General features: G+C 40.8%; 1 protein-coding gene across 4 annotated transcripts in view; it reads right to left on the minus strand.

Moving 5' to 3' along the window:
• Window positions 1-763: 763 nt before the first annotated feature.
• The window catches only part of CSGALNACT2 (chondroitin sulfate N-acetylgalactosaminyltransferase 2), a 33,594-nt gene continuing 18,437 nt past the window's right edge, over window positions 764-15,920 (minus strand). The window contains exons 5-8 of one of the 4 annotated variants that reach the window (XM_015570965.1): window positions 13,128-13,306; window positions 11,437-11,531; window positions 8,059-8,140; window positions 764-972 (exon numbers count right to left, since the gene is read on the minus strand). In XM_015570965.1, coding sequence (XP_015426451.1) covers window positions 944-972; window positions 8,059-8,140; window positions 11,437-11,531; window positions 13,128-13,306 — 385 coding nt within the window. In that variant the 3' untranslated portion in view covers window positions 764-943. Of the gene's footprint in view, window positions 973-2,480; window positions 3,039-3,834; window positions 3,874-8,058; window positions 8,141-11,436; window positions 11,532-13,127; window positions 13,307-15,920 lie in introns of those variants that run through there. The other 3 variants (XM_006774503.2, XM_015570964.1, XM_015570966.1) reach the window with 3 other exon arrangements.

Consider the following 15,920-nt stretch of genomic DNA (forward strand, 5'->3'; position numbering starts at 1 on the left):
ATACCTACGCTGTGAGTTCAACCCCGAGTTGGGGCGCATATGGAGACAACCAATTTATGCTTCTCCCTCACATTGATGTTTCTCTCTCACTGATGTTTCTCTCTCTCTCTCTCTCTCTCTCCCTCCCTCTCCCTCTCCCTCTCCATCTCCCTCTCCCTCTCTCTCCTCCTCCCTCCCTCTCCCTCTCTTTCTAAAATCAGTAAACATGTCCTCAGGTGAGGATTTAAAAAAGTAAACAGTTCATTGGGTAGAGATACTACATACACAGGTGGGAAAACTAAGAAGAAGAAAAACAAGTGGCCCTGGCTGGTGTGCTCAGTGGTTAGAGCGTTGGCCCACACACCTAAGGGGTCACATGTTCGATTCCTGATCAAGGGCACGCACCTGGGTTGTAGGTTCAATCCCTGGCCCAGGCTGGGGTGCGTGTGGGAGGCAACCAATTGATGTGTCTCTCTCACATTGATGTTTCTCTCTTGTCTCTCCCCCTCCCTTCCACTCTCTAAAAATCAATTGAAAAAATGTCCTTTGGTGAGGATTAACAAACAAACAAATAAAAATGAGAGAAGAAGAAAAATTACCACAAAAATCAGGAAGTGATTAGAAGGGGCACACGGAAGACCTTTCACTGGTAATGTTCTATATCCTAATTTGGGTAGTTGGTGCCCTGGTGTTGCTTTATTATTCTTTAAAGTACATAAATACATGCTTTACACATTCCTATACTTATGATATTTCACAACAAAAAGAAATGATCACATTTTCATTTAATTTTTGATAAAAAATACTTTATTGGTACCGTTTAATGTCAAAAACATAGTACTGTTTTCACTGTTTAGCTTCCATCTTTAAATTAAAAGCTAGTTTAAAAAAAACCAGAAGATAAAATCATTTGATTATGTCAAAAAAGAAGCTGAAACTTACCTTTGCAAATAATTAGGTTCCCTCACTTTTCACTGGTCTTCATAATAAATACTTGTATAAAAATGAGACAACAGCCTGAATAATTTTGGACATTTTACATATTTTCAAAAATAAAATAAGCCTAAGTGCTACCCCAACTTAAAACTTACAAGAATAATTAGTAAGAATTATTGTAAAATTGAATTCATGTAGCACCAAGAAATTTAGAATTTATATTTCAAATGGTATGATTTACTGAGCCAAAAGAGAAATGATTTTTCTTCTGTGATTTTTCAGAGGTTTATATACAAATAGAAAGAATACAGCATAGGTCCCTTTTTAAAAACCAAAGATTCAAAAATCTATGCATGCCTTTCACTGTATCTCCAATTTCTGGATCTAGCAATTGACCCTATAGTAAAAGATCCATGTGTGATAAATAACATAGTATAGTCCTATCTGAATATAATTTCTTATTTATCTTTTCTCATTAATATAATTTATACCTCAAAACATCATTCTATCTGCAAGTAATATATATCTCTAAAACAATTCTGTAATTGAGATTTCATACTGCTTCCCCTTTTCTCAAATCAGTGTGATCTTATGGCATATCTCATTAAATTGTTTTTTTCTCTCTTCAGTGAAACTCTCAAAGTATTATAATGCAAATACATATGTAGATATATTAACTTATTAGGAAAGAAGGACAGTAAATACATATGAACCCATGCTAAATGAGATAAGACAAACACACACAGCACCATGCTATGCTCATCTTTTTTGAACCCCCACCACTAATGGCCCTGAGAGTGTAGGCTCATGTACACTGATGCTCCCAGACACCACCAGTGTCCTGAACTCCAACACAGTAAGTGTCTGCTAAGACGTTTCCATGTCGATTTCAGTTCAAAACAGTCTACACTCTACAGCAACTTGACTTCTAATCCCCAAAATTATGACAAAGTAATAACACTTTATATTTTAATCAAGTCATGGATTCTCATCTAAGTATTTCCCACAGTTACCCAATTGTTTAAAAACAGACATTGAGGGGACTAAGCAACACGGAGTTAAGGGGTCTTTACTTCTGTCTCCTCCTGATTGGGGATTTCAGATGTGTCATGTAACTGTCCTCTGCTTCACTGAAAAAGGATTCTTCAAGCAACTGACCGAAAATCTCCATTTAAAAACCAAGCAACAGTCCTGGCTAGGTGGCCCAGCTGGTTAGAACATGTCCCTTATAACAATCAAAGGTTGCGGTTTTAATTCCTGGTCGGGGCACATACCTAGGTTGCAGGTTCAATCCCCAGAGCGCATAAGGGAGGCAACGATTGATATCTCTCTCTCTCTCTCTCTCTCTCTCTCTTATCAATAAAAAAATAAAAATAAAAACCAAGCAAGTTGACTCAGTGGTCAGCGAAGAGCCCTTGTCCAGACACCCCATCTGTAACTCTCTACCTCTGCGGGGACGGGATGCTCCTTACTGACCATCATCACAACACATTCCATCCCTTAGCCCAGGTGCAGCCAGGAAACATCAGAACATGGACTCGGAGTACAGACTAACTCAAAACGACTTTGGGACCAAACACCAAATTCTGATTTATCAATGATTCCATAGTGCAATATTCTCACAAACAGGCTTTGCATTGAAACAGTTGCTTTTTCTTCTCATATGAAGTTATACTGCTATGGTAAAGTAATGTTGGAAAGAGTACAGAAGACAAGCATGTATTCTTTGAAAGAGGCACTGCATCTGGCACTGGAATTAAGGCTAAATAAATAGTGCTGGTTGTGGTTTGCTGCTGGTTTATGGTTCGGACTAATGTGTCGATGGTTAGGTTAACCAACAGCTTCGCTATTTGTCCTGTATGCCTGCTTGCGAAGATGTGTCTCTATCTCTTCCCTGAAGACCAGCATTCCCATGTGCGAGTGAGAGGCTTCATTCATGGCTTTGGACTGAATGCACATGCGGTACTGCTCAGGGGTCAACTCGTCAGCACAGCGTTTCTCATGCCACAGGTGGAAAAGACCCGGAACCGGGGTCCGAATCACAATCAGGTCACCGTGTAAGTATTTTCGATAAAGATGAACATCTTCTCCACCCCAACCTTTAACTTCCATGTCAAATCCACCTGCAGGATCAAAAATAACACTCTAAGTAACTGCCTGGCAGCCAGAACAGTTCAACTGGGGAAGTCTAGTTACCAGATGACACCTAGGAACTCGAGGACTGTTGTTGAGTGTCAGAATTAAATTAAATACATATTTGATATAGCTTTGTAAACTTTAAAGATCTACAGAAAATCTTTAGAAAGTCAAGTAAAGGAGGAAATATAAGTCACCCATAATCTCACTATCATTAATATTTTATTACATTTTCTTTCTAACCTTTGAAATGCAAGTGTTTCTGGGTCAATAAAACTTACCAATGGGGAAACATAGAAGAAATGGCTAAGCTGGAGATATAAGTCTGAGAATGACTACACAAAGGATTTATAGCCACAAGGAATGGATGAAATGACTGACTGGTTTACAAGGAGAGTAGAGCCCAGGTCTAAACAGAACTGCCAACATCTAGAGGTTAAATAGGCAGAGAAAGATAAGAGACTGAGAAATGGCCCCAGAGGGAGAAAATATCACCGTGGTCAAGTGAAGAGAGTGTCTTGAGGAAGAAATGGTCAAATATATGCAGCTGCTCAGTTAAGAACATAAAATGAACCATAAATATCACTTATAACCTCACATAGAACAATTCTGATGGAGTAATGGGGCAGAGGGCTAACTAGAGGGGGCACAGGAAATGGGAGTTAAAGTTGAGACTAGTTTGAGCTAAACAAAAAACTTTTTAAAGAAGCACGAAGAATATTTCTTCAAGTAGATTCTCAATGCCACTGGCTCCTCTCCTTCTGGTACCTCTATGATGTGGTTGTTACACTTCATGTTGTTCCAAAGGTTTCTTAAACTACCCTAATTTTTTAAAAAATGTTCTTTTTGCTACTATGATTAGGTGTTTTCTGTTACCTTGTCTTCCATATCATCAATCCTCTGCTTCATTTAACCTATTGTTTATTCCTTCTAGTGTATTCTTTTTAAAAAAATACTTTTTATTATTTTTATTGATTTCAGAGAAGAAGGGAGAGGGAGAGAGAGATAGAAACATCAAAGATGTGAGAATCATTGAATGGCTGCCTCCTGCATGCCCCCCACTGGGGATTGAGCCTGCAATCCGGGCATGTGCCCCTGACCAGAATCAAACCCAGGACTGTTCAGTCCACAGGCCAACGCTCTATCCACTGGACAAAACCAGCTAGGGCTCTAGTGTATTCTTCATTTCAGATATTGTATTCTACTTTCTGACTGGTTCTTTTTTATGGTTCTTTCATTTGGGACATGTTATTTGTCTCCGCCTCTTGCTGCCTCTTTGTAGTTGTTTCTGTGTGGTGCTGACCACACACAGCAGAATTTGATTGAGCAGGTTCTAGAGCCTGTTGAGATCTCCCTTTGGATGTGCCACTTCTGAAGCTAACTGGATTCTGCTCTGATGTTGTGTGAAGCTCTCAACGGGGTGTGTTGGTTCTGGGGCCTCCTGGGAGGGAGTCTGGTGCAGATCAATATCAGACGCTGGTTGTGACTGGCCCTGGGCAACCTGCTTGAAGTTACAAAGTGATCTACTTTGTGGCTGCCGCTGCATGAGAACCAAACTGTACACCAAGGAGAGCTTCCACCAGCAAGAAGCCTGAGGCAGGTCAGCACAAGGCCTCCACCTGATTCACCTGCCTCCCCCGTTGGCTGCCTGGTAGGCTAGTTTCTGAGAGTCTCTGGTGGTATGTGAGTTGTGTGCGCTAGGTACTCAGTGAGTCACCAGGGTGAGTGGTGTCCACCGGCTCAATACAGGTTCAACCTCCATGGCAGTGCTGAGTCTGTGGTCACTCAGCAAACGTCCCAGAGCACAAGGCTACCTGCCACTTGCCAGTGCCTGCAGACCTTTGTGGTAGAGTAGGGTGTCAGAAAGTCATCAGGATGAGGCCAGCAGAGTTTATCAGGACCAAACAGACCAAAATTTGGTTGTGTGAAGGGAGGGCTCGGCAATGGTCAGATGTGTGAAGGAAAAATGGCCATGGCTTAGAGCCACACAACTCAGCCCGTTCCAGATTCTGCCTGGACATCACAGAGAGTTCAGTACCGGCAGTGCAGGGTCACCAAAAACCCAAAGGGTGGGGCTGGTGGATCTCCCCTTAGTCACTAAGGTTTAGTGGGAGGTGCTAGTCAGGCTACTGGGATGGTGGGAAAAATGGCTTTTGCCCACTCAACTCAATCACTGACACCCTGAGTCTGCCCAGGCCTCTACACCTAGGCCCAGGCAGCTGATTCCTCTGCAGGGTGTGAGCTCTGCAGCATGGGGCCGCAGGGAGTCCAGAGGTGGGACTATGCATTCCCCCAGGCTGATGCCATCTAGAAAGGTGAGCTCCACACAAGAAAGACGGCATCCACAGTGTGTGAGAGGAACTAAGCACAGGGACCCTGGCAGCTGTCCCTGCAGCCACAAAACCCAGTCTGTCCTCACAGGATTCTCATCAGCTCTGCCTTCCTTCTGCCAGAGCCCAGGCAGTGGCTGCGAATGAAATCTTGTGTGCTGACCTTTTAGGAGGGCGCTAGGTCGTTAGCAGACTCCGTCTTGCCCTGGTGGTCAGAATCCCAGCTGACTTTCACAGCCAGAGGTTATGTGGGTGCTTCTTCCACACAACACGTGGTGGTCTGGACTGGGGAACCAGTGTGGGGTTGAGACCCATACTCGTAAGGGGGAACCTCTGTAGCTGAGATATCCCTCAGGAATCTCAGCCAACACCAGTGGAAGTGGCGCCAGCCCTCTCTGTGCCTCTGCCCTTCCTGCCAGTCTCTATGTGGCTTCTGTAAACCTGTGAGCATAAGAATTCTGTTCAGCAGTCTTCAGTTGGTTATTCAGGTTGACTGTTCTATATTTTTATTGTAATTCAGTTTGGTACTGGGAAGAGGTAAGTGGAAGTGTAACTGGCCGCTGACTAGTTCTTTTTTTATGATTTCGGTCCCCTTGTGTAAGGTCTTACTTGTTCATCTATTCTTCCCCTAAGTTCACTGAGCATCCTTATGTTTTCACCTCTGTATCTGGTAGATTGCTTTCCTCCTTTTTGTTTAGTTCTTTTTCTGAACTTTTGTCCTGTTCTTTCATTTGGGACATGTCATTTTGTCTGCCTCTCTGTGTTTGTACATTTTAGGTAGCTCTGCTACATCTCCAGGTCTTGGCAGGTTGGCCTTTTGTAGTAGGTTTCTTGTGGGGCCCAGTGGCACTGTCTCCCTCGTCACCTGAGCCTGATGCTCCAGGGCTACCCTTTGTGTGGGTTGTGTGTTCTCATCCGTTGTAGTTGAGTCTTGATTGCTGTTGGCACTCCAGCAGGTAGAACTGACTCTCTAACTGACTGGCTGTGAGGACTGGCTGTGATTACAGAGGATGAGCTGTTGACTGGGATTTGCTGTAGTGGGACTCTGGTTTCTTTGGAGCCCACCCGTTTGGTGTGTCTTTTTGGAGCTAATTGGTTGGTGCTCTAGTGTGGTCTCCATACAAGAAAGATGGCAGTTAGTTCTGTTGGTCCTGGGGCCTCTTGGGAGGGGCTCCAGTGCAGGCCCCGGTCAGCCTCTGCCTATTCCCTACCTGAGGCCACCTGGTAGGAGGTACAAAGTGATCAGTTCTTGGTAGCTGCCTGTTCTGGGATTGAAGGCACCTGGGTGTGGTTATGCTGTGAATCAAGGCAGGCTGCTGTTAGTGCCTGGCTGAGGGTCACTTAGCAAGAAGTACAGGGCATGCTGAGGCCAGCTGATGCTTGTCTGGGGTATGTGGACTTTTCAGAGATTTAAGGGAATTCACAGCATGCATGGGTTGCAGCCCATTGCTTGTGAGGAACAGTTGCTGAAAGATGTTCAGGCCGGTGCACAGGTTGGATGGGGCGGGGTCTCAGGGCATCATTAGGGTGGTGGGAACTGTGTTATCTAGTTTCATGCAGACTCAGATTTGTTACTGCCTGCACCTGCAGGCTGGGTGGGGGAAGGGCTCAACAAAGGAAAATGGTGCCTGCCAGCACTTGTCTTGGACAGACCTGCCTCTCCAGTGCTCACCCCAAAGCCCAACAGTTCAGTTCCTATTTGTCATTGGTGTTTCTTAAGCTGCTGCCCCTAGCACTGGTGGTCTGGGCTGCAGAGCCTGGTGTTGGGTTGGGATCCCTTGTTTCTCAGGGGGGACCTCTATGGACAAAATATCCCTCCTAATTCACATGTGAGTGTGAACTAGCCTGTTATACAACTCTGTCCAGTTAACAGTCCCGACATGGCTTCTTCTTTATATCCTTATATATAAGAGTTCTGTTTACCTAGTCTTCAGGTGGTTCTCAGGGTGGTTGTTCTGTAATTTAGTTGTAGTTTTGATGTAATTGTGGGAGCAGGCAAACACAGTGTTCACCTACTTTGCCATCATGACTGGAAGTCTCACCCTGCTTTCTGAAACTGCACTGGCACTATTTTCTGCTGGGTAAGAATGGAGTTGGGGTCGGGCAGGAAGCTTCAATTAAATTCTTCATGGTCATCTCCGGTTTAGGGGACTAAGCTAGTAACTCCTAGCCGTCCCCCACCCCCCAATTCTAAATTCAACCAGAGTCAGAGAGAGCAGCTGTTTTTTCATTTGTTTTAGATACTAGAATTTTGCATAACAGTTCAATAGACAATTAAAGGGGGTTTCATTTCTCAATAAAAAATATAAAAGCCTTTGGACTAGATAACTCAACATTACTTTCTGCTATAACAACCCATGATTACAACAGATCTCTTGTTAGAGAATTCAAATCAACTGCAAATATGGTAACAAGTCACACAGATATCAAAAGTAGTGTTTTAAAGAAACAATAATATATTACACTTTTATTTTATCTTTATGTCATTTTTGCTATTTAAAGACAATATAATTATAAACTCATGTTGCATTTCCTATATCCAGGCTCCTCTTTACAGCTATTCTCAGACATTTATAATTTAATAGAAAAATACTCAAATCTGAAACTTTTTAGAAATTTCCATAAGGTAGTACTGTAAATTCATAAAGTCCCATCCTTAAATGTAAGGTATACTTACCAATGGTCAGGAAATCTGATCGGTACTGACAAGTCATTCCAAAGCCAAAATCTCGCCAAAAGCCTGAATCCTTTTTGTGAACCTTACGTTAGAGAAAGATAAATAAATAAAATTAGTCCCTTAAGGACTAGAAAAAGTTTTAATCAACAATAAAAAATTAATGCTTTCCAAATAATTTTCCAGTCATTTATATAACTGGTAATGAAAACATTTTTTATTATTAAATCCTTATAAAACCAAAAAATATACAGAGTGGGGAAAAAGGTTTACAGTTGTTTATATGGAAAATAATAATTAGTAACTAATAATACAAGAAGCAAGGATCTGGCTGCTTTCAATATATTTGAGTTCAAGCCCTGTACAAGGTGCAAGCTGAGGTTACTAATAATCAAGCAGTGTGGGGCCTGACCTCAGGGCCTTCATTCAATCTAGGAGCACAACAGATGCACATACTGTAATACACTGTGATCAAGTGTACAGAGTGGGCCTTATTTGGTGCCTACCCAGCATCCATTCCCCTATTCCCTTCCTGAGTATGTACAGTTTTGGCCCCATGCAACCATGAGTTTCAACTAAACTCCTTCCACCTGTACCTTCAGACTGGGCATTGAGGGCTCTATACCAATCTGACAGTCTCACCCCACTTAAGTAAGGAACTGGTTCATTAATAGGCTTTAGAAAAAAGGGGAGGGTTGTTGAGAACTTTAGAAAACAAAGCCTCCTGTCCCTTTGAGAAAGCTAAAGAAACTAGAGAAGAAACTTGCTCTTTTTGGATGGTGTAGGGCAGAAGTCAGCACATTTCAGCTTCTGGGCTAAATCTGGCTTGCCACCAGGTTTTGTAAATACTATTATTGGAATACAGTCATATTCATTTGTTTACTAATTTCATATGGCTGCTTTCATGTTACAATGGTAGAGTTGAATAATTGCAACAGGGACTGTATGGCCTGTAAAGCCCCAAATATTTTCTATGTGGCTCTATACAGAGTAAGTTTGCCAATCCCAGGTGTAGGATATAGCAACGTTTGGAACTGCTACAGTCCTTTTCCACCATGAGGGAAACCAGCTTTGAAAAAAGCTGTCACTTCTGAAGTCCAAGCAAAGAAAGAAACTCAGGGCTTTGATGATACTGAGTCCCCAGAATCAAATAAGTTGAAGCCTGATAACCCTCTTTTATTTTACTGATACTCCACTGCACATCAATGTGTTTAATCTGTGGACATAGTTCTGGGAGCTGGGACACAGCAGTGAGTAAGAGGTGACAGAGATCCTGCCTCTTTCATGTCACTGGTTTCCCCCAAGTGTCTGGCTGATCTTACTTAACTGCTACTCACCTTTGTTACAAAATCACTGTTCAAAACCCATGGCTGTTAGCTATGATCACAGGGGCCTCTCTCCAGTAACAGTGGAGGGAGGCTGAACATGGTCTAGGGTACAACGTATCAACAGCAGCTCATCTTCGAATTCTGGGGCTCCCTATCCTCCCTACAACTCAGTATTCTCAGTACCCTGCCCCAACTTTCTGGCTCCAGGGACTATGCAGACTGCCTCAGACTGCAGGCCAATCTCTGGGATGCCTGCTGCTTAGCAACCCCTGGAGAATCAAGAATACATATTCCACCATGTCCTCCTGAACATGTTCCAGATTGTTCTCTCCTCCATTAATCCTTTATCTACTGCCATTTTACAGAGATTTCTCAAACTTTAGACTATTAAGGGTAATTCTCTAATTTTCCAATATGAGTATGCTTTTTTCTTCTTAATTTATTTTTACAAAGGATGCTAGATAAGGCAGATATGGGTGCCTGATTTGCCATTTTTACCCCATTTGTATCAATATTCCTAAGTAATAAGATATAGGTAGATGTGTATATATGTGTGTGTACATTCTTTGCCAAGTATTTGTATGAAGATATACTGGTCTCATAAAATATATTAAGTGGATCATATGGCATTAATATTACCTCTTCTTTGAAAATTTGGAAAAACTCACTAACAAAACATGAGTTTTTCCAAATACTAACATCAGCTTTTATAAAACACTAACAAATTTAGCTCATATTAATGGTTTATAAATTCTCAAACATTTCCTTTTATTTAGAATTTTTAAAACATATATAAAATTCATTTTCTCAATGTTTTCTTATAAATTTCAATGCTGTATTTTCCTTTTTACCTTGAATTTACCTACTATATGATTAAAAATGTTTTTGCACCTAATAAATAACCTCCTATATTTGTCAAACTATTATTTTTGATTCCTGAATTTATGCCTTTATATTTTCTCCCTCTGAGTTATTCAATTTTTTAGCATCTTAAACTGATTTCTTAGTTCATTTGTTTCCATTTTTCCCTAATGTTAACAATAAAGAATTAGGCTAAATGCAATATAGTATTCTGGACTGGATCCTGGAACAGTAAAGGGATTAGTAGAAAAACTGGTGAAATCCTAATAAATTCCTTAGTGTAGCTAGCAGTAACTTAGCAATATTAATTTTTTAATTTTGACAAATGTACCATGGTTACATAAAATGTTAAAATTAGGGGAAACTGGATGAAATCTAGGAACACTTTATACTATCTTCCCACCTTTTCTGTAAACCTAAATTATTCTAACATAGTTACTTATTTAAAATTAAAAATTCATCCTATATAATAAAAACCCAGTGACCGAAAAGCAGAATGACCACAACGACCGGTTGACCAGTTGCTATGACACACACTGACCACCAGAGGGCAGATGCTCAATGCAGGAGCTGCCCCTGGTGGTCAGTGCACTCCCACAGTGGGAGGGCAGCTTGGCTAACCGGGTGGGCAGCCGCTCAGAGGGTGGGTCCACAGCTGCTAGGCTGACCGGGATGAGCAGCGCTCCCACAGCGGGCTGATTCCCGCAGGCCACACCCCCCACCAGTGCATGAATCCCATGCACCAGGCCTCTATTGTAACTATAACTATTATGCTGATATAAGTACCAGTATAAGTTCCGACATGTGACATTCCCATGCCATGACTTTTTAAGTAATTTCCTATAGTATGTTATTCCTTTTTAGTTATCTAATAGTTTTAATTTCTAGTTACAAAGGTTTTTAAAATTTATTTTTAGTATTACTAAAAATATGTTGGCAAAAATAACCAAAATTTTCACATTCTGAAATATGAAGTTTTCTCTGTGGCCCAAACTTTTTTTTCCTCTGGAATGACAGAATTCTAAAACAATAAATATGAAAATATTTTATGGGGATAGCAAAGAGAGACTATGAAAATGTGTTTATAATAACTACAGATTTTTATTGAAATTTTGTTTTCTACTTGTGAAACAAATATAAAGGAACCTAGAAAGGATCTTTGTGGCCTTTCATAATACAGTGATAGTCTTACCAGCTGCTGCTCCACAGGAGGGGGCACATTCTGATTGGCATAAACAATGGCAGGGTTGTAAAGACTGAATACCACAGGGTAAAACACCTTCTTACCTATAAATTAAAATATACATCTATATCACACAAGGTCATAAAATGAAGAACTGATCTATATTACAATATCTACTAATATTATGTTATTATATTAAAGTCTTTCTTTGATCCCATATGATGATTTTATTATATCAATATTGTATTTTATTAATATTCAGGCTACTGAACATCCTACTGATTTGATAAACATGATGATGATTTTATAACATATCAGTAGGCCAGGCCAAGGAATTATAACCTTGAAAAACAACAGAGGAAAAAAACACACTAAAGGGTGCTCCAAACATTTATTCCCTTGACTTTCGAGAGATACACAAAGCTATTTTCTCAGCTATTCATTAGGTGAGCCATTTATTACTCATTATTTCATCTAATTAGCAGGAATATACAGGTTAACTTTGGCAGTCACCAAGAAACTTATGTTAAATTCACCCTTCAGAATTAACCATAGAAACAGTAAATCCAAAGAATACTGTACAGAGAATAGAAATATAGAGAATAATGAAAACACAGAACTACAGATACATTTGAATAAGATTTGGAAAAGTTGGAAAGGTAAGAATAAAAAATACCTGATGTACAGCCCCTGCAGAAAGTCTTGTCATTATCATTCAGCTTGATAGCACTGAAGGGACCTTAACAGCTAACTAACTAGCTCATCTCCCCTTAACGGGGAACCCCTTGCTAAGACTGGCCTCAATCAGATGAGATAATATAAAGTGCTCAGTAGTTGTCAAGGACCCTGTATGTAAGGTAGCAGCCTTCTTATTACAAGAATCCTAGAAGATACTAATCTCATCTCACTTTCCTTAAAACCCACTTAGGGATGAGGAGCTCAGTCTCCCAGAGGCAAAACTATTTCTGGATATAAAACCATTTCTTTCACATTGAGCAAGTATCTCCTTCAACTTACACATTTTGAATTTCATGCTGTCTGGTGTAACAAAAGTAAACCTAACCCTTGCTTACTCAATAGGCTCTAAGAGAGTTCCTGACATCCCACCAAACTAATTAATAAGGTGGTAATAATTTGCAAGATATAAATAGTTCTACATTAAAAAACCCACTGAGATCCTTAAAATACAGAAAAGCTTTGCATTTCAAGATTTAAATTACATTTAAAAGCATTTATAGATTTTATTTATAAAAGTGCCATTTGCTCATACATTTAAAAGTATCTATAACATAAAGCAAACTATAGTAAATCATGCCACATGCATAGTCTGGAGACCAAGCATGTGTGAATGCCCGTGTGTGTACAGGTGCCATCACCTGACATGGAGTGCTTTTGACTCCCATATCTCCACACAGCTGGCTTGGCTCTTTATCTGATGGGTGCTGCTTCCTCCTTGTCAATTTCAAGACTTTATTTCTTTGCATTTGTTTATTTGCATTCAAATGTAGACATTAGAATTTGGCCATAAGAGAACAAGGCGTATGAACTTCAGAGGGACAAATTTTCACCTTTTGACTTAATATTGTTAAATTATACCTAATATAACTTTTATAAAACATAATTAACTTAATTAAAAATATGCAACATGCTGACCTTGTTCTAAATTCTACACTCAGCTCATCTACTATCATTTTACGCACCTGGCTCAGCATTTAACCGGCAGCTGTTAAGGAATTCGGCTGAGAAATATATATCAACATCACAGAAAAACATCAAGACCTCTCCCTTGTCCCAAGCTCGGGCACCCACATTTAGTCCTCGTCCACGATTAAATTCTTCATTCAATGAGACCAAGGTGTAATTGTGAAAATTAGACTCACTATGAGGAAAGCACATATAACAAATTATAAGTCCCACTTCAAGTTTAACAACTCTCTTCCTTCATTACAACTTACAGTGACATTTCAGATAATATTATGTCGGCTCTACATTCATATAGGGAAAGGAAATCATCAGCTTCATGTGTATAATCATCATCAGGGACATATCTTCACTAAATGCCCACCTGTGAGGCAACATGATGGTGGTGTGAGGGACCACTGCCCTTCAGAATCTTAAAAGCCTATTGGAGAAGATAAGAACTGTACACATGGAAAAATTGCCATAATGTTTGGTAATAAGTAATACATTCCACATGAATGATACAAAGAATGCTCTTCCATTGAGTTTCAGATCTTTGCTCAAATGTCCTCTTAGAGAGCTACCTTCATACCCTATGGGAAGTAGCTCCATCCTCCTCTTTTATCTCTATCCCTTGCCCAGCTTAGCTTTTCTTAGTCCCACCAGACATAGTTGAGTGTCTCCCCACTGGAATGTAAGCTCCATGAGAGCAGGGATTCTGTTTTGCTCATTACTATGGACACAGTGTCCCTCATAGAGCAGGAGTTTAGTAAATGTTTGCTGAATAAATGAATAAACGGAGGTTCTGTGAAACAAAGTTTGCTTCTATCTGGAGTAGAGATGATGTTAGAATTAGAATTTAAGTTATGCCTTTGTTAAAATCCTGAATTCAGTGGTGAGTAAAGTTGTTCCAATTAATTATTCTCAAAGGCAATGAGGTAAGAAAGTATAAAACATTTTAAAGAACAGGGATCAGATGAATCAAATTGGCAAAGAGGGATCCTAGAATGGGAACAGTGAGAGAAAAACAGAAAAGGGTCAGAGGGAGGAGTTCCTTCCATGAGAAGGTAAAGATCTTGGTCAGTGTCCTAAAGGCAAAGAATAGTCAGGGTTTTGCCATCAGGGCAGTGGTTCTCGCTGTGAAGTCCCTGCACGCGGAGCATCAGCTTCCCCTGCACACGTCAGAAATGCAAATTCTCAGGTCCCACCCCAGACTCCTGGATCAGATGCTAGTGGGGTAGCTGAGCATCTGTGTCTTAACAAGCCTTCCAGGTGACTCTGATGTTAAAAATGGAGAAATGCTGCACTAGAGTATGGTCAGATCAAAAAGGAACTTTCAGAAAGAACACTCTTACCATAATATAGACTGGAAAACGGAGAGATGGAAGCAAAGGCTCAAGTAGTGTATGGAGTGGACTCCAAGTGCTCTGAGTGGCCATGCTCCCCTTCTTAGGGGATATAAATCTCTCCCTACTTTTGGGGAAACTGCTGATCAACACCTCACACTCCCAGCAGCAAGTAGAGGAAGTATTCATAGAGCACCCCAATCACAGTAATTTCCTAGGAGCAGGGACCAGATTCAAGCTGGGCTAATCACAATACCCCCACCTGGCCATAATGATTGGCTCAAGAGTGGGCAAAGTTCTTCGCTGGGATTTTCTCAACTGGATGTGGGAGAAAGCTCTTTCCTCTCTGATGGCAAAGCTGAGAAGAAGTGAGCCAGAGCTGCCAACAGCCATACACCTCACATGTGGAAGAAGACAATCTGCAAGGGAAGAATGAAGTCAATATGCAAAGAAAAACAGACAAGAAGACAAGAGAATTTTGATGATTTTTCAAGTCTCTGGTTCCAGTCCCTAAAGATATCAAAGCTGTTTTGGTTTTCTTCTCCAAATTTGGTTGTAATGATCTCTTTAGTTCGGCGAATTATTCAAGATTCGTCAATAACACTAATTTTTCCTTAAGCAAGCTCAAGACAGGTTTCCATCATTTACCACAGAGGAGTTTTGATTAATGCAGCTGAAGGAATACCAATGTGAGTGCTTGCCACTTAGTAGGTGACCTAAAAATGGTGAGGAGGGAAGAGAAGAAGGGAAGAAATGAAACGGGGGAGGGAACCTGGGTGGTGACAGCAGCAAGGAAAGGACCTAGAAGAGGAACTGACTAATCAGAGGTAGAGAATGAGTGAAAGATGTGGGCTCTCACACATCAACATCTCAGGGGATCATGAGAATGGTCGTAGTCTGAACTGAAAGAGTGCCATCAGGAGGAGAAGGCAATATTTGTTTTTACACATCAATGCTATGAGAGAGCCCTTAGAAATAGGGACTACAGTTTCCTCTTCCATGCCCAGTCCTATTCCTACTACCCGTTAGGCTCCTAAGCAGGGCACCTCAAACATAGCTGGTGGGACTCAGTGAAAGTTATTTGAATGGCCAACGAAATGTGCACTCCTAGGGAGTGTCCACAACTAGCAGAAAGGCAAAGAAGCAAGTAAAGGATACAGAATTGGTGTAGTCAGAAAAGAAAATCAACTTAATAGCTTACATTACAAAATATTTATATTTACAAAATATTTACATTTTACAAAGAGCAGAGGAACGTTTCAAGAAGTACTGGGAGAACCAAGATGGCGGCATAGGTAAACACCGGAGATTGCTGCCTCGCACAACCACTTCAAAAATACAACTAAAAGACGGAACGGACATCACCCAGAACCACAGGAAAGCTGGCTGAGGGGAAATTCTTCAACTAGAAGGAAAGAGAACAGCATACCGAGACTCAGAGGAGGCGCAGTGCGGAAAATACAAAGG

This window comes from Myotis davidii, unplaced genomic scaffold (assembly GCF_000327345.1).
Source record: "Myotis davidii unplaced genomic scaffold, ASM32734v1 scaffold368, whole genome shotgun sequence".
NCBI lineage: Eukaryota > Metazoa > Chordata > Mammalia > Chiroptera > Vespertilionidae > Myotis > Myotis davidii.